Source organism: Peromyscus maniculatus, chromosome 1 (assembly GCF_049852395.1).
Source record: "Peromyscus maniculatus bairdii isolate BWxNUB_F1_BW_parent chromosome 1, HU_Pman_BW_mat_3.1, whole genome shotgun sequence".
Classification (NCBI taxonomy): domain Eukaryota; kingdom Metazoa; phylum Chordata; class Mammalia; order Rodentia; family Cricetidae; genus Peromyscus; species Peromyscus maniculatus.
This window is the reverse complement of record NC_134852.1, coordinates 93,667,899-93,683,308: the sequence shown is the minus strand read 5'-3', so window position 1 is coordinate 93,683,308 and position 15,410 is coordinate 93,667,899. Positions and strand designations below refer to the sequence as shown.

General features: G+C 48.3%; 1 protein-coding gene across 5 annotated transcripts in view; it reads right to left on the bottom strand.

Annotated features, from left to right (window-relative positions):
• The window catches only part of Adamtsl3 (ADAMTS like 3), a 287,753-nt gene extending 272,993 nt beyond the window's left edge, over positions 1-14,760 (bottom strand). For all 5 annotated transcript variants that reach the window (XR_013042909.1, XR_013042911.1, XM_076546303.1 and 2 more), the window contains exons 1-2: positions 14,555-14,760; positions 13,168-13,269 (exon numbers count right to left, since the gene is read on the bottom strand). Coding sequence is in view for 3 of the 5 variants with exons in the window: in XM_076546303.1 (XP_076402418.1) it covers positions 13,168-13,269; positions 14,555-14,557 (105 nt within the window). In the remaining 2 variants the exon portion in view is untranslated. The remainder of the gene's footprint in view (positions 1-13,167; positions 13,270-14,554) is intronic.
• Positions 14,761-15,410: the final 650 nt, after the last annotated feature.

Genomic DNA, 15,410 nt, shown 5'->3' with positions numbered 1-15,410 from the left:
CATGGGTTCTTCTCTGCGTTCTCCTTGATCACGAGGTGGGGTTGCAAGAAGGAGTTTCGGCATTCTTGGTGTGCTAGAACTCCCTTTATAGAATGCGCTAAGCATGCGCTCATGGTCTGAGGCTTGGATTTTAATTTCCTCTTTAGCTCCTCTGAGAAGCACAAGTTTTAACTCAGAGACTGTCAATCAATGCATTTGCTAATTGAGCTTCAAAATTACGTGCTAATCCCAGTCATATACAGCAAAACAGAGTTCTGAGCATAGTGAGTACTTCCATATGATACTTAAAAAAAAGCCTCCTCCCTGTGTGCCATTTGTCTTTTGAAGGACAAGCCTCCCTTGGTTATTCCTAGAGTGGAAAAACCCTGTTAAAGCGATCTAGGACATCTCTCTGGTGCTGGCAAGGGAAGTTTCTTGGGAGCCAAGGGTTACTCAATACACTTGCTGAGTCCTGGGATGGACATCACAGAGTATCATCTGACAACACAGAGAAAACCCAATGCTGAGGCCAACAGGGCCACCTCCCTGTCCTGTTCCACTCAAGGGACTCACAGTGCTGGGCTGAGGAAGAACCCACGGTTGGCTGAGTACATCATCAGCGTTCCTCCACATGTGCACAGATATGCCTGAGTGTCTATTCATTATGTTTATCAGTAGAACAACCTAATAAATAGTGGGAAATTCATCCCACAGTGTGTGCAGCTTGGGTTGTCCTCTTTGTAAAAGTGTTTGATAATCTTGGAAGTGGCAGGCTCCGTGTATATTAATGAGAACCCATCAGACATCAGCAATCTTGGGCCAGTTGCACAGTGGGAAACACTGAGAAAAATAGACCTCTCACAAATAGGACTGAACAGAGCTTGCTAGAACGTAGCCACCAGCCACTCCACGCTTCCCTTCCCTGCTCAGGGCATGGAAATGCTTTCCTGGCTGTGCTGCTAGAAGCTTTTGTTAATGCATCCCAGAATGTGTTTATAGAACATTCAGCACAGTGCTCCACCTCCAGACTTGTGAACGGTGATGCTTGCCACATGCTGGGCCTCCCAAGAGTGGGAAGGAGGGTTGCAGGGTCAGGCCAAAGCCATCACGCTACCTTCAAAGCGAAAGGCCACAGAACCTGGCCTGAGAAGTGAGGCCACTGTGCAGACCCCCACATACACAATCGGGTCTGGGAGTGTCTGATTCCATGATGGAGCCATGGCTGGAGGGAGAGTGACTTGCAAGTGTGCCTTCAACCAGGGCCCTGTGGATGCTCTGCAGTTCTCCACGTGAAGTGTTTGTTCTGGAAGGAATTTGGTCTGAGTGTCCACAGGGTCTTGAATTTACTTTGCTCTGCCCTCCCCATACACCCCAATCTCCCTCAATATGAGCAAACAGTGGCCAACCAACAGGCAGTCTTTCCTGCAGGGCAGCCCATGCCAATCCCACTCAGGCTGGTGTTTCCTTCCTACCACCTTCTTCAGTTTTCAGGCCCAGCAAATGAGTGCCTCATCTGTTGACCTCACAAAGAAAAGCAAGCTTGCAAGAGGAGAAAGAAGGAATTTGCAGGCCATGCCTTCACACCAGCAAAAGATCTCCATGATCCCCATTTTCCAGGTCACCCAGTGTCCTGTCTTCCAACTCATCCCAAGTACCACCAGCGAGTTTTGCTTTTAACTACATCACCTATCCTTTCACTGGTATAGTATTTTTGAACTCTAGCATGTACTGGTCTCTCTTTCATAAATTACAGATTCTGAAGATCCATTTTATAACACGGTTTAAAATCTACTCCACCGTGAGCCACACCAGCCCTGAGAGCTCCACACCCTGGAAGCAGAGAAAGTGGCTAAGGGGGCTTGCCACCCAAGGGTGACAGACTGAGTTTGAATCCCTGGAACTCAGGCAAAGCCAGGTGCATCATCACATGTCTAATTCCAGAGCTCCTACAGCAAGGTAGGAGGTGGAGAAAAGGAAACTTCCAGGAGCTCTCAGGCCAGCTAGCCTGAAGAAAACAGAGAACAACCAAGAGACCCTGCCTCAAACAAGGTAGAAGGTGAAAACTGCATGGGAAGTCCTCTAACATCCACACAGGCGTTGTAACACATGACACCCACAACTACATGCACAACACACACACACACACACACACACACACACACACACACACACACACACACAAACATCATATACACACAGAACAACAACAAAAACCCTCCTTACTCTGATGATAGCAGCAGCCGATTCTATTTGGATTTGAGGGTGGCAGAGATGAAAATGTCCACACCAAAAGCTTTAAGAGCATGCTAATAGGGCTCTCCAGGGCTACTAGTGAGCAGCCCGAAAGTGAAGAGGGTCTCAGGAACAAAGATACCCCATAGTTAATTACCAGAAATGCTGGAACAACTACCAAGCGATCTAGAGACAAGATCAGCGGCAAGGGATCAGGAGCTCAGTCTTACCTAACGTCTAGGCCTATCGTTCCTCTTAAACAGAGCATTGCCTTTGCTTACAAAAATAGCCAGGCCAGCAATGATGGAGCTGAGCTCCTAAGAGCAGGACATACGGAAGTAGGAGACAGATTACTCCTCAGTATGAGACTACACAGAGGGAGGGAGGGAGGGAGGGAGGGAGGGAGGGAGGGAGGGAGGGAGGGAGGGAGGGAGGGAGGGAAGGAGGGAGGGAGGGAGGGAGGAAGAGCACCATGAAGAAATGGGGAGAGAACCACCTGATGCAATTCAGAGGAATGTAACTAAATGTGAAATACAATAATTTATAAAAATGTTAAATTGCCAATACCGTCAGAGTACAAGTGACATTAAGCCTTTTCATACAATACAAAAATTAAAACATCAAGACCATATCCTCAAAAGAGGAAATAAATCAGAAATCCATAGCAAGATAACTTAATTGTTTGAAAAATTAGAAAATATTCTCCTTTGTCCTACCCTGTCAGCTGTTTGATTTCTGGTCATATGAAAGTCTGTGGGACACAAAAATTGCCCAACGTGATCTGTGAAGCACAAGAACTTAATTACTTGTGTAAACTAATAACTACAGAAAAAGTGGTTGTGAGGGTAGAGGGATGGCTGGGTGTTAAGAGCGCTTGCTGCTCTTTCAGAAAAGCAGTTCCCAGAACCACAGAGAGTCTCACAACCTCCTGTCACTCCAGTTCCAGAGGAGCTGACACTGTTACCTGGCCTCTGTGAGCATCTGCAGAGAGAGAGAGAGAGAGAGAGAGAGAGAGAGAGAGAGAGAGAGAGAGAGAGAGAGAGAGAGAGAGAGAGATTAAGTAATTGCCAAAGAAATGCTTCCCCCAAAACATTCTGTGTCTCTTTTACGTCATTGGCAAGTTCTTTCAGACTTTCAAGGAATTGGTTGTTTCTCTGCTTCTTAAGCTGACTGGAAAAAAAGGGAAAGTGATGAAAAGTGTGCCCCTGTTCATTTTATGAGGTTAGTAAATCCTTGATATAAAAACCTGGAAAACGCAGTGTGAACTAACATCTCTTATGGATTCAGATGCAGCAATTTTCAATAAAATATTTTCAAACCAAATCCAGCTGAACACTAAACCCACAATACCCCATGGCCAACCACAGCTACTGCCAGGAACACAAGAAAGATTCAATATTAGAAAAACTATTAATATGGTTCTGTATGTTACAGAAGAGTTTAAAAGAAAAAGGTGTGATGATCTACACAGCATTGAAGACCTCCAATGAGCGAGCATGCCGGGAATTCCAGGTTCACACACCCACCACTGGCCGCAGGTGGTTCCCTTACAACTAAATAGTGGCCTGTCAAAATCAGGACTTGTCCTAGAATCTTGAAACCAACTGTGGATTGCAACACACACGTGTAAACAGAGAACAGGGTCAATTTATAAGAACCGTGTGAATAGAGCCTACAGGCCGGCCTTGAGTTAACTGGTTACATCTTAATCATCCACTTTTTCATGAAAGCATTTGGACTGGAGTAACATAGAATGGAAAAGATGAGACAAAGTATCAGGGTAAATTACTCATGCAAATGGTAGTATTTTCTGAAATCTTTTAAGTAATATGAAGAAGTATTTATTTAGTCATGAGGTCAAAGCCATTGCCTCCCATGGGTGATGGTGAAATGTCTAAGCAAGCAGCACATTTGACCCAGAGATCTTAGGTAAATTGCTTTCCACATTTTTACTGCTACAGAATTTGTTTAAGACCAACATCAGAGTTACATGTGAGATGGGGGAAGACTCAAAGCTTCTACCTATCTTGTATGGAACTCTATCTCGTGAAATAAAGCTAAGGTAGATCACAAAGTGAGCCCTGACTACAATCATTGTCTACTTTTCCCAAACCTGGCAGTATTAATTTATCAAAGTCTTGGAAATGTAGTTATTAAATGATGCTCCCTGGAGCTCAGTGAAAAATCCCAGCTCTGCCACAATAATGGTATTAGACTATTTTCAGAAATAGTCTAATATTTACTTCCTCCCTTTGCCCCCTGAACTGAGCTTGATAATATGACTAGTTTTGAGCTCAAGGAAGGTGTGGATTCAATTGTAGCTTGATGCATGTGGAAAGAGGGAACCTCCACTGAGGAATTGTCTATATCTGATTAGCCTGTGGTCATGTCTGTGAGTCAGTTTCTTGATTATTAATTGATGTAGAAGGACCCAGCCTATTGCTGGGAGGTACCATCCCTGGTCAGGTGGGCTGTGTAAGAAAGGTAACTGAGCCAGTCGGTAAACAGTGTCCTATGGTCCCTGCTTCAGTTCTGGCCTCCAGCTTCCTGCCCTGATCCTCCTCAGTGATTAACTACTATTACCTGGAAGTGTAAGATGAAATAAACACTTTCACACCCAAGTTGCTTTTTGTCAATGTTTTATCCCAGTAACAGACAGCAAAGCAGGACAGCCGGTGAGGACACTTCCTACTCCCCCTTTCCCTCCAGTTATGAGACATCCACAGAAACGGCGCCTGCAGAAGAAGCCTGACAGACCAGTGTGCATTTCCATCATCATCAAGAAATGAGCAGTTTCTCCAGTTAGCTTCCTGGTCCAAAGAGAAGCGATACATGAAGAAAAGCTCCACTGAAAAAAGAAGAAGGGGCTGGAGAGTGATGGCTCAGTGGTTAAGAGAACTGGCTGCTCTTCCAGAGGACCCAGGTTCAATTCTCAGCACCCACAGAGCAGCTCACACCTGTCTGTAACTCCAGTGCCAGGGGATCTGACACCTTCACACCAATGCATGTCAAATAAATTTAAATAAATCATTAAAAAAAAGAAGGATGCCCATCAGAACAGAATCCTGACAAAAGCAATATGCACAGATGTTTAAAATAAAAAGAAACAAAACAAAACTGTGGCTAAAGAATAGTGTCATGATTTAGACGTGAAACACCCCCCTAAGGCTCATGTGTTGGTCACCAGACAGCAATTCAGAGGTGAGGCTTCCTGAAAGCTATCGGATCCTGGGGTCTCTGAGTGCATCCGTGGGTTAATATATCAATAGATTTGTACTTTGGTGCCATTATTGGGAGTCAATGAATCTTTAGGAGGTGGGGCCTCACTGAAGAAAGTAGGTCATTGGGGGCATGTTCCCGAATCATATAGCTTGTTCATCCCACCCAACCCAGCTTCCTGGTCTCCATGAGGTGAGCAGCTTCTTCTGCCACATATTCCCACCACCACCATGGATATCCTGCTTTACCCCAGGACCAAGGCAATAGAGCATCTGACCTTGAGCTAAAAGCCTCTGAAGCCCTGAGCCAATGCATGCCTCTTTTCTTTTAAGTTGATTTTCTTTTCTCCACATACACATTTTTCCTTCATTCTCAGCAATAAAGACATAAACAGAATCCCTAATCTAACACACTATGAAAAGACAATGCTCCCTCCCCATCCTGTTCCTTTCACCCATTCCAGACCCCAGCGGTGTCCCTCAGTGGCAGGCCATATTTATTATACACCTAGCCAAAAGAAACTGTCTCAAGGTCTCCCCTCCCAGTCCATGAACCTTGTCATTTTTGGCTTCAATCTGGAGCCTCTCTGGAGGCAGTAACCACTTCTTCCAAGAACCACTCTGGGTTCCCACTTTCACCGAATCATTGACAAACCTGGATTTATCAAACCTCCAAGAAGGAGGAGAGGTCCCACCACAGGAAACTAAGTATGCAACAAAGCAGCCACAACTTTCCAGGAACGCATTAGCATGGGAGGAGGCGAGAGATCAACTAATTGAACAGATTCTGAAACGTTTCAATACTTAAAAAGAAAATCAGGCCAGAAGAAAACCTAAGTGTGCATGTGTTTCCTCTCAATATGATATTATTTCTAAATAGGATGCAAAGGCAGAGAGTTCAAAAGAGATTCCTGGAGCAGGCTACTTGAAAAGTTTCAGTGTTGGTACATCAAAACCATGTGTAAAAATATAATACAAATGATGCCTTAGTTAGGGTTGCTATTTCTGTGAAGAGGCACCATGATCATGGCAACTCTTATAAAGGAAAAGCACTTAATTAGGATGGCTTACATTTTCAGAGGTTTAGTCCATTATCATGCACAGTGGCATGCAGACAGACATCTTGATCAGAAGGCAACAGGAAGTGGACTGAGATACTAGATGTGGCTTGAGCACATATGAGACCTCAAAACCCGCCTCTACAGTGACACACTTCCTCCAACAAGGCCACACCCACTCCAAAGTCACACCTCCTAATAGTGCCACTCCCTTTGGGGGTCGTTTTCTTTCAGGCTACCACAAATGACAAAATTGGGAAATTACTTGTAATATGTAAGTGATACAGGGTTAATCTTCTTTGTTTATGAAGAATACATACAAGTTGATACGGAATTCATAACATCAAAAGAGATCATGGAGATTAAATTTTATTTTTCTATTTCAAATGTCTTGTGTGTGTGCTGTATATAAATCTGTATGTGTGCACATGTGTGCACGTATGTATATGTAGATGGAGGCCAGAAATCAACCTCAATGTCTTCATCAATCATTCCACCTTAGTTTTTGAGACAAGGTCTCTCTCTAAACCTGGAACCCACCAAATGGACAAGACTAGCCAGTGAGTAAACACAGAGGTCCTTGTGTCTCCACTCACCCTCCTCAGTGGTGGGATTACAAATGCACAACTCCATGTTCATTTTTCTGTGTGGGAGCTAGAAGCCTGAGTTCAGTTCTTATGCTTTCACACCAAGCGCCCTATCCATTGAGTCATCCCCCTGGTCCCAGATGTCTAATGTATTAAGGATAAAATACAAAAAAGCAATAATACAAATGGTCCAAAAGTATTTCTAAGACTATCTCACTAAGCCAAACATGATTACTCCTGTCTGTAGTCCCAGCACTTGGGAAGCCGAAGAGGATGGGCATGTGTTCGAGTCTGCACTATGCAATAAATTCAAGGCCAGCCTGGACACATTTAGGAAGATAATTTGATAACAGAAATCAAAAACCTTAAATTTTCATATCAATTTGACCCCAAAATAATGTCTAACCAAAAGCTTTTTCCTATAACTCTATTTCAATCAAATAATCACAGACATGCACCGAGATGGGTCCACAGGCACAGCTACAGGAGGCTTTGAAATAGAAAGAAAAACCTGGAGGAGCACCTAATGCTCACCATCAAAGAACTAGCTAATGAAGTCTGATATATTCGAATGATGCAATATTATAAATGCAGGAAATATTATTAGAATAAAATACACCTCACACTGTTCACATTTCTTAATTATCAAAGTGAGTATTATGTCTTCTTTTCCTGTGTTTAAGAGTATGTGCATGTGTGTGTGTGTATGTGTGTGCACATATGTGTTCATGCATGTGGAAGCCAGAGGTTAGCCTAGAGTATTATTCAGTCATTGTTCACACTCCCACTTTTTATCTTGAAAAAGGGTCTCTCACTGGTCTAGGACTGACTAAACAGTCTAAGCTGGTCACTAGCCCCAGAGGTCTGCCTGTCTCCCCAGCCCCGGGGCTGGGATTACAGACATATACCATCATACCTGACATTTTTATGTGGGTTCTGAGGGTGAAACACAGGCCCCTCATGCTTGATGTGTATTGCAAAACATTTGCCAACCAAGCTATCTCTCCAGTCCATTATCACTTCTTTAAATAAACATACATGCTAATATTCCATACTGAGTTGTGCTGCTGTTGCTTTTAACTCAGAAACACATGCACACACACACTCACACACACACTCACTCACACACACACACACACACACACACTCACACACACCATGCACACACTCACTCACTCACACATTCACACACACTCACACACACACATGCAGAGGTAAGTTCAAAAGAGAGGACTTTACTAAATTGCAAATTACTTTTATTAATACCATAGCTAGTCTTCCTGATTTTAAAAGCACTTTCAAAGGAAAATTCTATTAAGTGTCTAAATGAATGCTTGGAGAACAGATGGGTTTCTGCGAATTTGGCCACAATAATTTATAGCATACATTGGCTGGAGCTGTTCGGCACTGACAAATTCCAGGAAGTAATTGCATAAAATACTTGGAGAGGAAATTGCTTTATGCTTCCATGCTATTTATGGAAATTAGCATCTTTGTAAAAATAAACCAAGAATGATCACGATCGTAAACCCTGAACTGTGTCTCCATGCTGCTAGGCGTGCGCTCCAGCCCGTTAGTGACAATGGAGGAACGCTGACTGCTGAATTTGCTCCTGTTGTGCGACAATTGCAGAGGATTGTGGTTTTCTTCTTCCCCCGGTATCTCCACTGTCTTGCTTTCTTTCAGAGGCATCCCGCGTGGAGTTCAGATACACTGAAGTGCCGTTTGTGGAGAAAACTTCCTTGCCATTCCATTTCCTGCCAAAGACTGCACATACCCTGTTTTCAGCAGCTCAGCCTTCTCCAATCCCCATCAGTCCCTCAAATCTTGTCCTTCGAAGTGAACCAGACATTTCCCAGGGTCAAGGTGAGCTTTCAAGTTTTTGCCCTAAGCCTAATTCGAAACCTGAAGGGATTTTCTATTTTTCTCAATTCCACTTAATCCTTTACCATGTTTGTGCCCCTCTCAGCGGGTTCTTAAGGGTTCCTGCCTTCATCTCATCTTGTTGACAATTAGCTTCCCACCTCTGCAACCCAGGCCAGGACGCATCACTACCATAGTGCCAATCTCCCAAGCATCATCTGCTCCAGTGAGTCCCAGGCCCTCACAGAGTCCTGATAGTGCTTCCCAGCACCTGATCCATATTCCAAAGACTCTGTGCTGCCCAGTTCCTAGAGTGCTCTTCCGGCCCCTTCTTCACAGCAGCCACAAACTGCCCTGCTCATTTTTACTTCTTGGCCTTTCCTGCCATGTTTCTACTCTTCACATGTATGGTGTCCATGGAAACCCAGAGGAGGAGACAGATTGGAGAGGTATTTCATGACCAAGTGGGTACAGAGCAAGGACAACAGAGAAGTCATTTGGAGTATCCCTGGAGTCAATGGCTGGTTGACAATGAACCAAGGAGAGAGAGAGAGAGAGAGAGAGAGAGAGAGAGAGAGAGAGAGAGAGAGAGAGAGAGAGAGCATGAATATGAATATGAATAGATGGCTAGTGAATAAAGCACTTTCTTGCCAGCATGAGGACCTGCCTTCAGGGCCTCAGCACCCATGAAAAAGGCTGGCTGTGGCAGTACAGCAGTTTATAATCCCAGTCCTGGGGGTGTGGGGACAGGAGGATCCCTGGCCAGCCAGGCGAGTCAACCAGCAAACTTCAGATACAGTGGGAAACCCTGTCTTGGAAAATAAGATGTAGAGTAATTGAAGAAGACACCTGATGTCAACCTCTGGACACACACGCGCGCGCGCACACACACACACACACACACACACACACACACACACACACACACACACACACAGCACCTACTGAGAGAGGGGAGAGAGAGAGAACAAAAAAAACATATACATTTGTGTGTTTATAGTTCTTTTATAACCTGAAATGAGTTTTTGTGGACTAAACTGCAGGTTTCCCCAGGCCAGTCACACTTCTGAAAAGTCCACGGGAGAAGCCATTCTCTGTCTCTCCCATCTTCTAGAGGTTTCCAGCAGCCCTCAGCTCCTGGCTGCATCGCTCTTCCAGCTTCCTTGGTGGCCTCTTCCGCTTCCTCTGCTTTGCTTCAACCTGGGTCGCACTCACGAGAAGTGCTGGGACAACGTCCCAACCTCAACATCTTTCCCCGCATGGCAAAGTCTCTTTTGTCATATACGGAACATTGACGGGTTCTAGGAACTAGGCCTTGGACATATTTGGGAGACATTATTCAGCCTACCACGCTTCTCAGAGGTTTCTATACCTCTGACCCAGTGTTTCCTTCAATAGTATAGTGATCAAAACAGTAGAAGCTTGGAGGGGTTCGGGAGCAACTGTTGTCTTCAGTAAGAAAATCAGGTCCTCAGGGAAGACCCAAAGCACAACAGCTCCCAGGGCCTGATCGGCAGGAGCAGGGGGCCTTTCTACTGCTTGAGTGGGAGGAGCCTTCAGCTTGCCCCAGTCAAGCCCTGCGCCTATCACAGTAACTTGTACCCAGTAATTATAAGAGTTCACATTTTCCATGATTTAATAAGGAGAATCTCATTTTTATTAATTAGCTGAAATACACTAGATCCCTGAAACACCCTTACAGCTCAGCCTCACACATCTGTTAGTCTTCCACCAACCACTCTGTAGCCTACTCATGAGGCAAGGAGAGCAAGGCTGAGGGACACCGTCAGCCCCATCCCAATATTAAAATCATAACACAGATGGGCAACTTCTTACAAGGCTCCAATGGGCCTGGGGGAAACACCAGAGAAAACCCTGTCCACTTCTGCAAGAACCTCCTTTGAGAAGATCAGCCTCTACCCAGAACAGTGTGCCTCTGGGCTCCTCTGCTCATGTCTCTTGAGCGCCCCCTACAGCTCCACAGCAGAATATGCAGGCACAATGCTCATTTCAAGCCTTTAACCAGCAGCCACCAGAGTTGACCTTCATGGCCCACATCCTTGCTTTGTTCCACATTTTCCACTTCACAGTGCATTGCCTCCTGAAAACAACTCTGCGAGGTGGGCACGGTCGTGTGTCCCTCTCTTCAAGTGAGGAGACAGGTGTGATGCACAGATGAGTGGCCCAGCCATACACACAGGGGTGGTGCTGGGATCCCAGCAGCGGGTGGCATGGATGACGGAAACCGCTGCCCAGGCATTGGATGCTATGCCATTCCATGCGCACTACACTGATGCATGGGCACAGCTCTGCCACAGGCACACAGATCCGGGGAAATCCAGAGGTCACTCTCGATTCAAGCTGGGCAAATGCTCCCTTGGAACAGAAGGCAGCGGACGGACTCAAAGCGCACAGAGACGGTGGAGAGGGGGAAAGGCGAAAGGAAACACTCAGTCTTAGAGGCTCAGCCGCACCTGACCAGGAGGGAATATCTCCGAAGCTCTTATATTCTATTTTAGATCTTTGGTGAGATGGAAAAGTAAACCATCCTGCTTTTACAACACTGCACCATGCTGCCCAGAGGAACCCTAAACCATGCCCCTCAAAACCATAACTTTTGTGGGTTTTTTTTTAAGATTTATTTTATTTTAAATTATATGTATTCCTGTATCTGTGGTGTGTGTGTGTGTGTGTGTGTGTGTGTGTGTGTGTGTGTGTGTGTGTGCACATGACTGCAGTTGCCCATGGGAACCAGAAGAGGGCATCATATCCTCAGGAGCTGCGAGTTACCCCAGATTCTGGGAACTGAACTCAGTTCCCTGCAAGGGCAGCAGAAATCTTGACCTCTGAACTTCTCTCCATCCTCTTAGCCTTTGTTCTAACAAAATCTATCCATTTAAAATATGGTTACAGAGGAGCACTGTAAAACGGGACAAAGGGAATGATGTTCCTCACTAATCAGTTGTGTGTGAGCCACAGAATTGATGGGGTACTGAAGAGGGTTTCAAGACAGTAAATCCAAGAGAACAGAGCAAGAGGCAGGGGCCTCCGAAGAGGCAGGGGCCTCCGCTCCAGTTATCCTGAGTATAGATTTTCATCCATGCCTGCATGCTTGTTTAACAGACTTAAGCCTTTAAGTACTAGGCTGTCTGCTAAGACCATGAGGGCGCACAGACCACAGCCAGAAGTGAACTCCTCGGGGAAGTGTTGTCTTGTTCTAAGTCACATAAGACGCTGCACGGGATTAGCAGCCACCCTCAGGCCACGGTATTAACAGAAATGTTCCCTGCATTTTTAGGTCAGGGCCCACACACTTCTTGGCTGAATGCAGCGGCAAACATATTTGTCTGGATTTCGCTTTGTTATAAACCAAAGGGTTGTAGAGGAAATCTGGATGTTCCAGCTATCTTGAAACATAAGAAGGCCCAGCAATCCTGGGCTTGCATTCCTACTTAACAATGACAAAGCGGAGTCAAGCGAGGACTGTTCTTAGTGAGGGGAAATTGGGTTCCACCTCTCGCCATCTCTACCACTCCCTGCTGTCTCTTCAGCAATCCCAGCAGCTCACCTTTGAGTTTGCCCAGTAGAGAGAAGCGAGCTCAGCTTCTCAGGCTGGGTGAAAAAGACAAGCGTCTAGACCAGTGTTTCTCAACCTGTGGGTCCCGACCCTTCGGGGGCTGAATGACCTTTTTCACGGGGGTTGACTAAGACCATCGGAAAACACAGATAACTTTTACATTACGATTCGTAACAGCAGCCAGATTACAGTTATGAAGTAGCACGGGTCACCACCACACGAGGAACTGTATTAAAGGGTCGCAGCATTAGGAAGGTTGGGAACCGGTGGTCTCGAGAGGCCCGCTCAATAGTGGGATGTGCTAACAGCATAAATTCAGAACACTCACTTAGTGGCTCAGCTAGCCTAGAAATCAGGCTCCTCCTGACCTCTAACACGCAGCCTCTCCTGGGCTCATGCAGACAGCCACTGTAGTCAGAAAAGACAGGGTCCACCCAAGCCCCAAGTCACGAGTGGTCTACGGGTCCATGGTGGTGCCAAGTTCCTGGCCTTTGAATCATCCTTCCAGAGAAACCCACCACAACACCATCTGCATGAGATCCTCTGTGTTAGCATTAACACTGGTCCTATTAACGTCTTACATGGTCTAGAATAATATTGCTATGCAAAGACAGGCATGACCCCCAAGTTCTCAGTGTCCCCCATTCTATTACCTGCAGACGACCAGGGAACATAAAGACCATCCATGTCAGCAGCCACCAGGGTCCTGTCCAGGAAGCCATAGGGTCCAATATCCTAGGAAATTCCCTCACAGCCTACAAAAAAGAAAAAAGAAAAGGCCTAGTTTCCAACCAGCTCTGGCTCCAGAGACAGAGTCTGTGAGCTAAGAAACCAATCGGAGGGCAGGGACCCTGAAGCCAGGCAGTGTCTCAGAAAGGTTTGTGTTGGCCCAGGATGGGATTGCCTGCTGCAGAATGGAGGCGATATGGGGCTCCCTTTAAGATGAGTCCACCAAGACTGGGGAGGGGGCAGGGACTACCCCCCAACCCCCATCAGCAACTCATACTTCCAGCTCTCCAGAAGTCGAGACACCCCTGCACCAGCCACCACCCAGCCTGGTTGTCAGCACCAGGGTGTGGCTTTTGGCATTGTCTGAGGACGCCAGCCTACAGCCAAGGGTTAGGGCACCTGCCTGCTTAGTCTCCTCGCGGCAAAAATGAGTCTAAAACCAACTAAACTAGACCAGAGAGGGTAGGAATCCTCCTAAGGTCACACAGCAAAAAAGTTACACAGTGACTCTAGGATTGGAAAGCAGATAGTTTGAGGCATTTCTCACTAGACACACAGAGTGCCCTCTGCTTCCAGACCTGCGGCTAAGAGAGCTCTGGGGGGGCACAGTCTTTCAGAGTGTAGTCTCTTAAAGGTGAGGAAGAACGTCGCCCAAGAGGACGACGGGGACTTTTTTTTTCTCCCAGTGTTTTCTCCTGTCAAATTTACAGGGAACTGAGTTTGAGAGGAGACTGGAAAAGCCGAGGTCACACTCGACTCCCGCTTCGCCTCGCGGGCGCCTTGGCGGAGAGTCGGTGTCCGGGGGCGGGTCGGTGGCTTCTCTCCATCTGGAGAAAGCATTAAGGCCTGGCTTAATGCGATCCGCAAATGTGCTGCTGTTTCCGACCTGAGGCGGCAACTCTGGGACGAAGGGAGGCGGCCAGGGCCGGGCCCCGGGACCACGCGCCCCTCTCCGCTGGCTCGCACACTCCAACGCCCGCTGCCCTCACGCCTCCTTCCCTGGCGTGCGTCTCGCCTGGGTCCTCTACGCTCCAGGCTTGCGAGCCTCAGTAGCCAACCCTCCGGACCTTCGGACACTCCAGGCTGCGATCAACCGGCAGTCCGCTCACCCTGTAGGGTGTCCCCGTCATCGAAGGCGCCCTTCGCTCGCCGAGGACCCGGGAAGGTTCTGCCCAACGTGCCGGGCCCCGGTGGCGTGCGCCTACCCAGAGCTCTCTAAGTCCCGTAGGGTAGTGCTCCGGTTGTGAAGCCCCGCGACCAGCGTAGGACCCTACTTGCCAGTGGCGTTCCCACCAACTTGCCCAGCCTTACCATCCTGGGAGAGACCTATCCCCGGATCTCCGCGGGTGTCCCTGCTCCCAACCCGGCGGCGCCGCAGCAGCGTCTGTGGGTGCCGCAGGGATGCGCTCTGCGGAGACGGAGACCAGCCGCGCCAACTCGGCGACACCTCGTGCGGAGCGCGGGATCCCGACGGTCCCCGACACCGGCCTCCAGCCCGCGCCGCCGCCAAAGTTAAATGGGGCTGGGACGCGGCCGCCCCGCCTGTCCCGCCCCTCCGGGCGCGCGGAGCGCAGGGCTGGCCCCGGCCCAGAGGCGGAGGGCGCGCGCCGCCACCTGCGCCGTCTGTCCCGCAAGTGCGCGCCGCGCCCCGGGGCCGGTCCGTCCGTGCCGCCTCTGCGTCCTCCGATGGAACCGCAAGCCGCGGGGAAGGCGAGGGCAAGCAGGAAAGCGGGCCGTAGCCGGGCGACTCGGAGCGCGCGGAGCCGCGGCGGCCACGGCGAGACTCGGCTGGAACGCTTCTCCACCCGCTTCCTGGAAGCCACTCCTCGCCCTGGGCCTGCAGCCAGGCCTGGTGCCAGGAGCCCCGGCTGCCGCCGCCGCCGGCAGCGCGCTGGGGAGAGGCAGCGGCTGCGCCACGGGCCAGCCGGGCCAGCCGGGCCAGCCGGGCCAGTGCAAGGATGCCATCCCCTCCCACTTGCACCGCCTGGCCCGGGCGCCGCGTCTGCTAAGTCGCACCCCGGGAACAGGCTGCCCGGAGTCACTGGCTCGTGCTGGGAGCCTTAGGAGCTTGACCAAGACCCATCAGCAGCCTCTGCGGTCCAGGGATTTTTGGCTGCAGGGGACCGTGGGTGACCCAGCAGAGACACCTAAACCTGATACCTGAAGC